At 39.8% G+C, this 12,090-nt stretch overlaps 1 protein-coding gene across 3 annotated transcripts in view; it reads right to left on the bottom strand.

Moving 5' to 3' along the window:
* Positions 1 to 7,129: 7,129 nt before the first annotated feature.
* The window catches only part of Magohb (mago homolog B, exon junction complex subunit), an 8,289-nt gene continuing 3,328 nt past the window's right edge, over positions 7,130 to 12,090 (bottom strand). For all 3 annotated transcript variants that reach the window (XM_005369204.2, XM_026777092.1, XM_026777093.1), the window contains 4 exons: positions 11,786 to 11,844; positions 10,772 to 10,882; positions 8,409 to 8,491; positions 7,130 to 7,468 (listed from right to left, as the gene is read on the bottom strand). In XM_005369204.2, the coding sequence (XP_005369261.1) occupies positions 7,369 to 7,468; positions 8,409 to 8,491; positions 10,772 to 10,882; positions 11,786 to 11,844 (353 nt within the window). In that variant the 3' untranslated portion in view covers positions 7,130 to 7,368. The remainder of the gene's footprint in view (positions 7,469 to 8,408; positions 8,492 to 10,771; positions 10,883 to 11,785; positions 11,845 to 12,090) is intronic.

Raw genomic sequence — 12,090 nt, 5'->3', positions numbered from 1 at the left:
GTTTTCTATTTCCATCCATTTGCATGCAAAATTCAAGATGTCATTGTTTTTTACCGCTGAGTAAACTCTAATGTGTATATATTCCACACTTTCTTCATCCATTCTTCCATTGAAGGACATCTAGGTTGTCACCAAGGCCAGCTGGACTGGGACTGAAAAAGCATGGGATAAAACCGGACACTCTGAATATGGCGGACAATAAGGGCTGATGAGAAGCCAAGGACAATGGCACTGGGTTTTGATCCTACTTCATGTTCTGGCTTTATGGGAGCCTAGCCAGTTTGGATGCTCACCTTCCTAGACCTCGATGGAGGGGGGAGGACTTTGGACTTTCCACAGGGCAGGGAACCCTGACTGCTCTTCGGACTGGAGAGGGAGGAGGAGAGGAGTGGGGGGAGGGGAAAGGAGTGGGAGGAGGGGGAGGGAAATGGGAGGCTCGGAGGAGGCAGAAATTTTTTTCAATAAAAAATTAATTAATTAATTAAAAAACTACAATGATGTGAGCTAGGCAGTAGTGGCACATGCCTTTAATCCCAGCACTCAGGAGGCAGAAGCAGGCTGATCTCTGTGAGTCCAAGGCCAGCCTGGTCTACACATCGATTTCTAAGGCAGCCAGAACTGTTACACAGAGAAATTGTCTTGAAAAAGTCAAAATCAATACAAGCAAAAACTATATTAATGTGGAGAAATTGGAATGTTGTAAGTTCAGGGTCTGACTACATTACACAGAATAGCTTTAGCCCTCTAAATAGCCATTCCTGAAATCTATTAACTTAGCAGACCACTAACTTCCAGCATGCACTAAGAATGTCATCTGATGAACTATGGAAAAGCGTCCCTCATCTTGCTGTAATCATCTCTCTAACGTGTCCAACAATATATATGCTAAATCTTCCTTTCTCAGTTCTGTAAAACTACAAAACTTTATGAAACTGCTTCCACGTTGGAATACGAAGCCATGGTCACTCAAAATGGCTCCAGAATAAACCAATATTCCCTTTAAGGTAAAAGTTTTCAATCTTTCTAATGCTTCAAACCCTTTAATATAACTCCTTATGCTGTGATTACTCGCAACCATAAAATTATTTTGTTGTGACTTCCTGACTGTAATTTTGCTACTGTTATAAATCCTAAGGTGAATATCTGATATGAATGATATCTAATATTTGGCCCTGGGGAAAGGATGTTTTGACCCCCAAAGGGATCAAGACCCACAGGTTGAGAACCACTGCTTTAAGGCAAAAGCTGTTTTTTAAATCAATAGATCTTCATTCAAAACTCTTGCTGTGTATATCACCAATGAGGCCTCACATTCTAACACTGAATGCTGAAGATTTTAGAAACTTCATTGGGACTGGAAGTATCGTTCAGAGATAACCCAAAGTACCACAATAAAATAATAATTAATAATAATATTAGAGGAAGAAAGGGAAGGAAGATTATTTAAATTCTATGGTCTGCATCATAAGCTAACTCTTGCCAGAATATGATCAAATCTCTCACTAAACTTTACTTTCTTTGACTTTAGTTTTTCTAAGTCACTAGCTTATTTTTGATTAAACCAATTTAAATTGTCCTTCAATCAATGACAGAGGTTAATGGAGCACTGGGGGATGGGGGATGGGCAGTGGCTGGAAAACAGAAGCGGAACTGACATGCAATGATAAGTGTGACCCCCTACTTGAACAGGCCGGAGGTGAACTCCCTGCTTCTGTCTTCCTTTATTAATGCCTGGCCAATCGTTAATCATCACTCTTTTCGTCTTCATTCCCTTCCACCTCCAATGTCTGCTCATATCTACTCCTGGTCTCAACACTGGGCTGTGCTGCCTCTCTCTTACATGGCCAGTTTCTGTCTAAGATTGTTTTTTTATAGACTTAAAAAAAAAGCATTAATTTTTGTAGTTCACTAGTCTTTATGTTCCCCCTACCTTTACCCACTGAGACATCTCACAGGTCCCCTTGATGTTCTTAAACCATAGTATCTCTAAGTCGCTACACAAATCTGTCATTGTCCTACACCAGAGGTCCAGACATTAACTCAACAGAATAAGTGAACTTCCTTGGTTGCAGAGTGAATGTTTCCAGAATACCTCCCACTAGTTACTGTTGTCTCTGTCCCCTAATCCTGAGGGAATCTCTGTCTCTAGTCTTCACACACACACACATACACACACACACACACACACACACACACACACACACACACACACACCTTAAAGAATATTATTTAAAGATGTGTTACATTTGTTTCTGCTGTGGAATATTTGTGAAATGATCCAAAGATGTGTCATATTCTATTATGTTACCTTTGTTTAGCTCTGTGAAGCTGTGTTACGTTGCCTTTCTAAAACATCTGATTGGTCTAATAAAGAACTGAATGGCGTAAAGTGAGGCAGGAGAAAAGATAGGTGGGGCTGGCAGGCAGAGAAAATAAGTAGGAGGAACAAGAAAAATAGAAAGAAAGGAAGCCTCCAGAGGCCAACTACAGAGCAAGCCATGGAGTAAGAAGTAAAGATATACATAAGGAATAGAAAGAGATAAAAGCCCAGAGGCAAAAGAAGGTAGACAGGAGAATTTAAGAAAAGCTGTCAAAAAACAAGCCAAGCTAAAGCTGCGGATTCACAAGAAAGAATAAGCCTCCGTGTGATTTATTTGGGAACTTGGTGATGGATGCCAAAAAGAGCAAAGAGTAAAGCACTAACAACACACACACACCACCACCACCACCACCACCACCACCACCACCACCACCACCACCACCACCACCACCACCACCACCACCACCACCACCACCACCACCAAAACCAAGAAATGAAAGAAAAGAGATTTAAGAAAACTATGCTTGGAGAAGATGGTAAGTGGGGGTGCAGGAGCAGCCATGCTGGAGAATGTGGCAGACGCTGTGTCCCAATGTTGTCAGGCTTCCCAAAAGAAAACACTGTGAAGAAGTCATCTGATATCTTCTTTCCTGCTCCCAGGCAAGAGGATTGGCTCTAGAGAGGTTCCCACGTATCCAAGGGGAAGTCCCCAGCTAGGACCCTGGGCAGTGGAGGAGAGGGTGCCTGAACTGGCCTTGTCCTGTAGTCAGATTGATGACTATTTTGAATAGAACCTTTGTCGAAGACAAATAGAGATAGAGACAGAGACCCACATCAGAGCACTGGACTGAGCACCCAAGGTCCAGATGAAGAGCAGAAGGAGGGAGAATATGAGCAAGGAAATCAGGACCACGAGGGGTTGGTCCACTCACTGAGACGGTGTGCCTGATCTAATGGGAGCTCATCAAAGCCAGCTGGACTGGGACTGAACTAGCATGGGATCAAACTGGACTCTCAGAATGTGGCTGACAACTGGGGCAGACTGAGAAGCCAATGATAATGGCACTGTGAATTGTCTCTACTGCATGTACTGGCTTTTTGGGATCCTAGTCTCTTTGGATGTATACCTTCCTAAGCCTTAATGGAGAGGGAAGAACATTGGACTTCCCACAGGGCAGGGTACCCTGGACTCTCTTATGACTGGAGGGGGAGGGGAGAGAATGTATGGGGGAGGGGAGGGAAATGGGAGGAGGGGAGGAAGTGGAAATTTTGAATGGTATTGTTTATAAAGCAATAAAAAATAAATAAAATAAAATAAAAATAATATTGCAATATGAAAAAAGAAGTCATCTGATTTACTCAAGGATACCTTGTAACTCTGGTCCTATAAATAAAGACTTCCAGAACACAGAGAATATGAATACATGTGTACTCAGAAGGGCCAGTGTTTTAGCTTGCCACAAAGCATGCACCTGGAGAGACATTAGCTGAAACACCTACATGCTCCTGTGACTTCAGGTATGTTCCATCATTCACAGAGTTTTTGACTACAGCAAAAGAGAAACGCAACTTCTCTTCAGGCTTTTTGTCAAGATTTAACAAGATATACAAATAGCTTTTTGTTTTGTCTTGTTTTCTTTTGTTTGAGGCAGGGTCTCACTATGTAGTCCTGGCTGACCTGGAATTCACTGTGTACACCTGGTTTGCCTGGGACTCTCCTGCCTGCCTCCCAAATGTTAGGGGTGTAAGTCACCAGGTCCAGCTTCACAAATAAAGTTTTTAATCATAACCTGGAAAATGGAACTTGCATTCAACATTAAACATTATATTTAAAGTCCAAGACTCTAATATTTCATTATCATATAAGTTTGAGCAAAACACTGCATCTTAAAGGTTCTTTTTTTTTTTTTCTAAAGTGGAGAGAATGTGTCACCTACTTCCTAGGGTAAAAATAACTGCAGAACTGCAACCAGGAAATAGAACGAAAGCTCTTAGATGTAGGAGATGGAGAGATGGCTCGGCAGTTAAGAGCATTAACTGCTCTTCCAGAGAACCCAGGTCCAATTCCCAGCACCCTCACAGCAGCTAACAACTGTCTGTAACTCCAAAATCTGACACTCTCACACAAACATACGGCAGGCAAAACACCAATGCACATAATAAAATAAACATTTTAAAAAAGCTCTTAGATTTAAAAATCACTTTTCTTAACACTTCCTAGCCTGCAGATACTTCTCTAACCCACAGAATGAGTTAGGTTTTCTCTCCGATCCTATCAAAAAGTGCAGGTGTTTGGAAGAACAGCATGAGGATAGCAGATGAGCCAAAGCCGAAAACTGAGATCTATCTATAGCAGTGATTCGCTGCTGCTCAAGAAACTCACACTGTTGCTCCATAGCCGAGGACTTATGTCACACTTGCCCACGGATATATGAATGGTACTGTTTACACCCTTGTGACTGCTGAGAAGGAGTCATCCTCACCAAGGAGGCTAAGCAAGTGCAGCGCCAGCTTCTCTGAGCTTTCTCCATACTGTTTGTGACTCTAACATGCAAAGTCTGTGAGCAAGAAATCCCCATCTGGTTTACTTGTTACTGTTACCAAAGCATGAACAGGATGTGGTCTGCTTACCAATGTGCTTGATAAGGAACAGTAGCTAACAAAAAACTGGACACAGGATGGAAATTTTTTGGTTGAATACTGAGATAGAATGTCAATAACTGTAAAGTCAAATTAGCAGCAGATTCTTCTGAGCTCTGTAACTAAGCTCGGAAGGGCTAGAAAACTCCAAACTGGTAATGAGCACAATTAGCATTGGAAGACAGTCACTTCAGAGGGAATGAACTGACACTCCCATTGTTTGACCGAAGTGCAGCACAAAATACTGAACTTCAAATGACCAGCTAATAAAACAGAAAGCCGGAAAACTTAAGGAAATGTTTTGTTTTCTTGAATTATGTCTTCCAAATTCATTTTTGTAAAAATAAGCCCAAAAAACTACACAGACAAACACGCACACACATACCCGCACACACAAATATATATATATATATATATATATATTTTCTTCATTTTTCTGGTTTCTTTGCTGTAAAGGCCTTTATTTGTGAAGCCACAACTCCCTGTCCTAGAATGCTGAGACAGATACAATCCTAGTCACACAATCAAACCCTCTAGTGGGACCCTCAGATCTCAGTAGCATCATCATTTCACAGCTACAAGCTGGTCTTCCTGCCCCAGGCTGAGTTGAGGGACACCTGCAGTGGCCACCAGACCACAGGGAAGGATGGGGTGACTCACAGTCTTTGCCAGGAGGACTGGCTGGTCATGGGCCAGCTTCACACCTCTTGGTGCTTAAGTTGGAACTTCACAACACTGAAATATGGTAAACTTCACAGTTCTTAAAACCAAGAAGAGCTCTATTTTAAGATTTCCTGTGCCCTAAACCACCCATATGCCCTAGCATTTACAGTCACATCTGTTCTACAACTGCGCATTATTGTGCCTGCTCGTATAGTCCTTGCTGGGCCACACTGAGAGTGGAGAAATGAGGAAGTGCCTCCGGAACTCTGCAAGAGTGACAAAAGGGGCCCCAAGAAGGGTTTCAGGTGGTTATTTGGGCTCTGTGTCACTCAGGGATAAAACCTACTTAAAGGTCATAAGAAAAACAGGGGCTGAATAGATGGCTCAGTGGCTAAGCGCACTGGCTGTTCTTGCAGAAAATCTGAGTTTTGATCCAAGCACCCACATGAGATAATTACAGCCCTAAAGGGGACCCAAAACCCTCTTCTGGCCTCTGCAGGTACCAGCATGTGTTAGGGTACACAAGCACACATGCAGGCAACCATTCATGCAAGCAAACAAGAAATTTAAAGGAGAAACCAGTTAAGTACCAATCCACAACGTTTCACTTCTTCAGTCCATGTTCTCCACATTAGTTCAGAGAACTGAAGCCATGTACACACTGAAGACCGATCAGGCCCGCAACTCCACTGCTCATCATAGGGAAGGTTGGGAGTTCAGCTCATCTCCCCTAAAGCATTTTCTTTAGAGATACAATTTCATGTAGCCTAAGCTAGTCTAAAACCGACTATATATTCAGACAGGCACTGAACTCCTGACCCTTCGGCATCTTTTTTCTAGCACTGGGATTATGCTCTAGACACCATAGTGAAACACACCTTTAGTCCTCAAACTCAGGAGGCAGAGGCAGGCAGTTCTCTATGAGTTTGAGACCATCCAGAAGGAAGAAGAAGAGGAGGACACCAGCAGCCGTGCTAGCAAAGATAATGAGAGATAAATAGTAGTTCAAAGGACCTGGGAAACATGAATGACCTGTTTCCAGTAAGAGTCTAACAATAGGCATGCATACCATAAATGGTTAAAACAAAATTTCATGTAACTTTGTAAAGCTTCAACTCAGCTCCCACGTATGTGTGCACATACACAGGAATAAGAGCAAAATAAGATAAGCCAAATGTGGAGTACTGACTATGCTCTTTCAAACATGGAGGATTGAATATGCTCTTTCAACAACTTCAGGAAAGGATCCCAAGAAGCCTTGAGATAATGTAAAAAAACAAAATCTCAAACCTCTGAAAACAAACTCTGTAAGTGTCACAAAGATAAGTCCTATGAAGTACAGAATAAGAAAAGTGATTCTATGGCACCTTCAATAACTGGAACTTGGCTGTGTACTTCAGATGAGCAACCTCTGCTCTAGGCTCTTCCAACCATACCAACCAGAACAACTTACCATCCTTAAAGCAAGACACTGATTCAGTCAAAAACAAAACAAAACTCCACATCCAGGCTTTAGTACATTTTATTAGAGCAAAATTTCGACAAAAAGGGGCTTTTATTTATAGAATCAAATGCATATAGGGAATGTCTAGCCCACATGGACCCAAGAGAGGAAAACCATTAAACCTGTTTTTTTTTCACATATTGAGTTTATATACAAAAGTTTCACATTCATAAAAATCCCAAAATTATCAATAAAAAACCTTCCTTTAATTAAATATATAAATAACCTCCAAAGTATTAAATTAAATTGGCTTAATCTTGAAATGCAGTCCAATGAGACTGAACACTAAACATTTCAAGTCCTGCACCAAATAGTAAAATACACGGAGTCCTTCGGGATCCCTAAAATTAAAAAATAAATACATAAAGTTACTTTTTGTTTTCTATGAAACATAATCTTATAAATTCCTGAAACAAAACAAACCATTTGTAACAATTAAGCTTATAAAGTTCAGGAAGAAGGACCACTTGCTGACAGCCGAAGTGAAGGAACGGAATGCCTAGCGCTTCTCTCTTCCCGTAGGGAGGAGTACAGTCCAGGAGCACTCACTGCTCTCCAGAGAGAAGCACATCCACTTACAAACCAAGGCCAGCACATAGCCCACCTCCTCCCCAACTGTAGAAATCTATTTACAGGTTTAAACAGACAGTTGTTCTTCATGAACGGTATCCAGTTACTACAGTGCGCTCATCTTTCCCCTTCTTCAATACTTATTTGAAGCACCTATTATGTGCTGGGCACGCTTCTAACTCTGAAGACAAAACAAGGTTCTCATGCAGCTCACTAAAGTTATGATCTAGGGCAACATAAGCAATAAAAGCAATACAGGGAAATTTTCAGGGAGAAAAACATGAAGAAGTGACATGATTCAGGCCAGCAAAGCTTGAACATACGCTGTAAAGAACCTACGGACACAGAGCTGGTTCACACACACACCTACTGTTCAGTTCAAGTGCTAAACCCAAGGGAAAGTAAGATATAATATGGGCTCAATGAAGATGAGCAATCCAAAATTTTCTTCCTTTACATTTTATGACATTACAACCAGGATTTTTAATACAAAATGACCTACAAATATCGGGCATTATTATGCACACTGCTGAACTGGGTACTTAGTGAAATAATGCTATTTCACTCTGGCAGCCAGATAACAAGTGTTTAATTACTTAAATGTCCCAGTGGCATCTGAATATTAAATTGTCTTAGCTTGTAGACCATAATACTAACATGAGCCTCACTAATGAGTTTCATCAGCTCAATCAAACACTTTAATATACTTACTTTGATTGATTTACATCAATAAGAGAACCTATTTTTGATGTGGTAAAAGAAATGTGTTCATCCCCAATTACAATTTCAAGTTCCTGGAAACAAAAAACAGCAGAGAAATAGCATCAGTTAAAAAAAAAGTAAAAAAGTCTACCCCACATATAGTACTCATGCTACAAAGAAGTACAAACCTTCTAGAACTTAATGGAGGGGAAAGAAATTTAATCTCTACCAAGCACTGTGGCACAAGTTCATAATCCCAGCACTCAGAAGGCCAGGTAGGAGGACTGTCTCAAATCGAAGGCCAGTCTGATCAACACAAAAAGCCAAAAGAAATTTTATCTGCTAGACTGAATTCTCTTAATATAACCTCATCAATCGCACATTGAATACTGGCCTCAATTTCAGTGTCAAGCCAGAACTGCTTCCCAGAGCCATTAAAAAGAAAAGCCTCAGACAAACTGACACAGACGTGTTTCTTATGATGTCGGTAAACATGAGAGCTGTACCTTTAAAGCATGTGTTACAGAAATGATTATATAAATACAAACCCATTTAAAGTATCACAAAATGCATTTTCCCTTTTGGTAAGTTTCTACAAATACATGACATTCACAACAGCTACCCTTTTGGCCACTACCATATATCAGGCCCAACTGCTGGAACTTTACAGACTCTCTATGCAGTCTCTAAGACATCTTTGCAAGGGAAAAGACTTTGTTAGCCCTTTTTACAAATGTACAATCCTAAACTCATAAAGCACAGAACAGAACAGTAATGTTCCCACAGAGACTAATACTCTCTGAAATTCAATGAAAACTAGAACTTATAAAACAATACAATGTAATGTGGTTGCTTCAGTGCCATTATCATCATACAAGTTTTCTCTGTACTACTTACCCAGAAACCTAAAGCTAATGAAGGGGCTGCATGTTTAAAGTGTTCTTACACTGAATTATGAACCAGATCCTAATAAAGATGGTCCTAGCTACTTAATCAAAAGGCCTAACTATGCACTTCATAAGAATTAGCTAAGAAGATTCTCTAATAATTACAAAATTGTTGGTTATCCAGTAGCAGTTTTTGGAGCAGCCCCACTACCCCCTCATGAGAATGCATCACCAGTGCACAGATAAGAGCACGGGCTCAGGTGAAAAATGTTTTTATATCTAATAAGACTGTCTCCATATCTGCAGTCATTTTTCTAGAACTGATAGTTCAGAAATGTCAAACAAGTCAAAATAAATAGAAAATATTGGTATTTACAGATGTATATTACTAAACCACCCTCTAAAAGAATTATATCAACTTAGAAACAGTCAAGTCTAGATGTCATATCCTCACTGTAGAAGCAGGCTTAATTTTAAAATATCTTACTGTTTTGTGGACACAGATACCCAGTGACTACCATGCTAACAGTGGTATTACTATGCCTCCAGTTCCCACAGGACACAGACCACTACCTGTTTCCCTGCAGCATACTCTACACTAGGCTCTTGTCACAGGACAGTTAAGTGACTGCTACTTTCAGCATGTGTTATACCACTCTACATTTTCCTCTTGTCAAAGAAAGTGTGATATAAAGTTTAGTCCTCAGGAACACACAAAAATGAAATTACATGTTTCTTTCTCCCGGGTCTGGTATTTCACTTCTCCAAGAGTTGAAAATACCCAATTCAGAAGCTAAACTATCTTTATACAGAGTGAAATTGGACCTGTACAGTTCTTTGGGACCACTTTGAGAAACACCAAGTATTCTGAAGGGAATATAATAGGCAAATCCATTTGAACAGCAACAACAACAACAACAAATCAACCAAGACTTTTTCTGGACATTCAAATATATAAATTTTGAAAGATAAAAAATTGGAAAGAGTGAATTGCTACACTCAGTGATAAGAACTAACTTTCAAATTTAGCTATCAAAGTTGTACTTATTTACAACGTTGAAATTACAAAATTAGGAATAATTAATGATAACAGCTAATCTACAATAAATAATTTAAAACAGTGCCAAATACCCTAACTTTGGCTGGACAGACAAAAGAGAAGATGTAGAAAACTGTCCAGTTTAGAGCTATGTCCTAACTCCTCTACTTAGAGCTATGTGCTAACTCCCCTATGACTTGGAGGTAGCAAAGGAAATGAAGCTAAGTATGAGCTGGAAGGTGTAACTTGAATGAGTAATTGCTTGCTTAGCAAGTATGAATATTGAGTTCAATTCCTAGTACCACAAAAACTTAATTAAAAAGAAAATGATGTTATATAATCAAAGTTTCGATAAGAAACCACCCTGAATGTATGAGATAAGATTGTCATTATATTTACCATATAATCTCTGACTCTATCCACTAAAAGAATTGCTTGGCACAGACCTGCCGGCCAACCCTGTCAGGGGGCGGCCACAAAGCGTCGTCCTCTTTTGTAATTTCACTGTCGTCGATAATTCTCTTCAGTTCTTCCATTACACTCTTGTGAACATAGGCCTGAAAACCAATTACAATAAAATCTTATAACGCCCATCTGTCTTCCCAGTCCAGCAAGATATAATAAAAGCAAGCTACAAATCCTAAATATTCAAACAGAATAGGAGCAAAAAACTGAATTTGATTCCAAAGCTGCAGAATTAAAATTTATTCTTCTCACAATATTTTTCTCTAGTCTGTTGCCCTCTAACAGACATCCTTCCCTGCTTCTTACCCTAACTTCTTAGCTGCAGTCTGCCTGAGTATCAGGGACACCCCGGTTGCTTACAGTTAATGGAGCAACGGAAGAGCTACAGAGTGAGGACACAACACAAGCACACAGGAGCTGGCACACTAAGCCCAGGCCACGCTCCTAAACCTTTTGTTTAAAAAATAACACTTCACAAAATGAATTAAATGATATGGGGCTATAAATATCCAGATCGACTCTTTTGTTTAAAGAAATGCTAAAATAAGAACCGCCATGGCTCAGTGGATAAAGGCAGCCAAGACTAAAGACCTGCGTTCAATCCCTAGAACCCACATGGTAGGAGAAAGCCAAGTCCTACCAGTTGTTCTTTGATTTCCACACATGCATGCTATGTTACATGTATACCTAATGTGTGAGCATACATGTACACATAAAAATATATACATGTTAAAAACCTTTTTTAAAAGTGCTATAATCATATGTAATTAAGAGAAACCTTTCAATCTAGAAATTGGTTTCTTCATTGAAACAGAGCCTTTGAATAACTTTGTCAGTAAAGACAAGATAAATGAACAAAATGTAAAACATTAGACATTTGAAAAGAACTTAGCGAGAGGCTAAGGACAGCTAGGGTTACAAAGTGAGACCCTGACCCCCCTCCCAAAAAAAAAAAAGAAAAGAAAAAAGGACGAAAAAGAGATAGAAGAGCTCACCTCTTTTCTGATCATCACATCATTTTTATAGTTGCTGTTGTTGGCATATCTAAGCTTTCCTGTGTACAAAGAAAGAAAGAACATCATGAACAATTTTAAGGGTAAAGACAATTTCATATTCACACTTTTATTAGTATCGTCCTCATGTAAGATCAATGCTAAACACTCAATAAATATGAAAGTGAGCTAGCAAACTTTAAAATGTTCCATACCTTCAACATACAATGGGTCAGGTTTGTTAAGGCCTATTTCTCTCCTTCCTTCTCTCTCACCCTCTCTCTCTTATATTCTCTCTCTCTCTCTCT

This window comes from Microtus ochrogaster, unplaced genomic scaffold (genome assembly GCF_000317375.1).
Source record: "Microtus ochrogaster isolate Prairie Vole_2 unplaced genomic scaffold, MicOch1.0 UNK46, whole genome shotgun sequence".
NCBI lineage: Eukaryota > Metazoa > Chordata > Mammalia > Rodentia > Cricetidae > Microtus > Microtus ochrogaster.
This window is presented reverse-complemented; position numbering and strand designations above follow the sequence as displayed.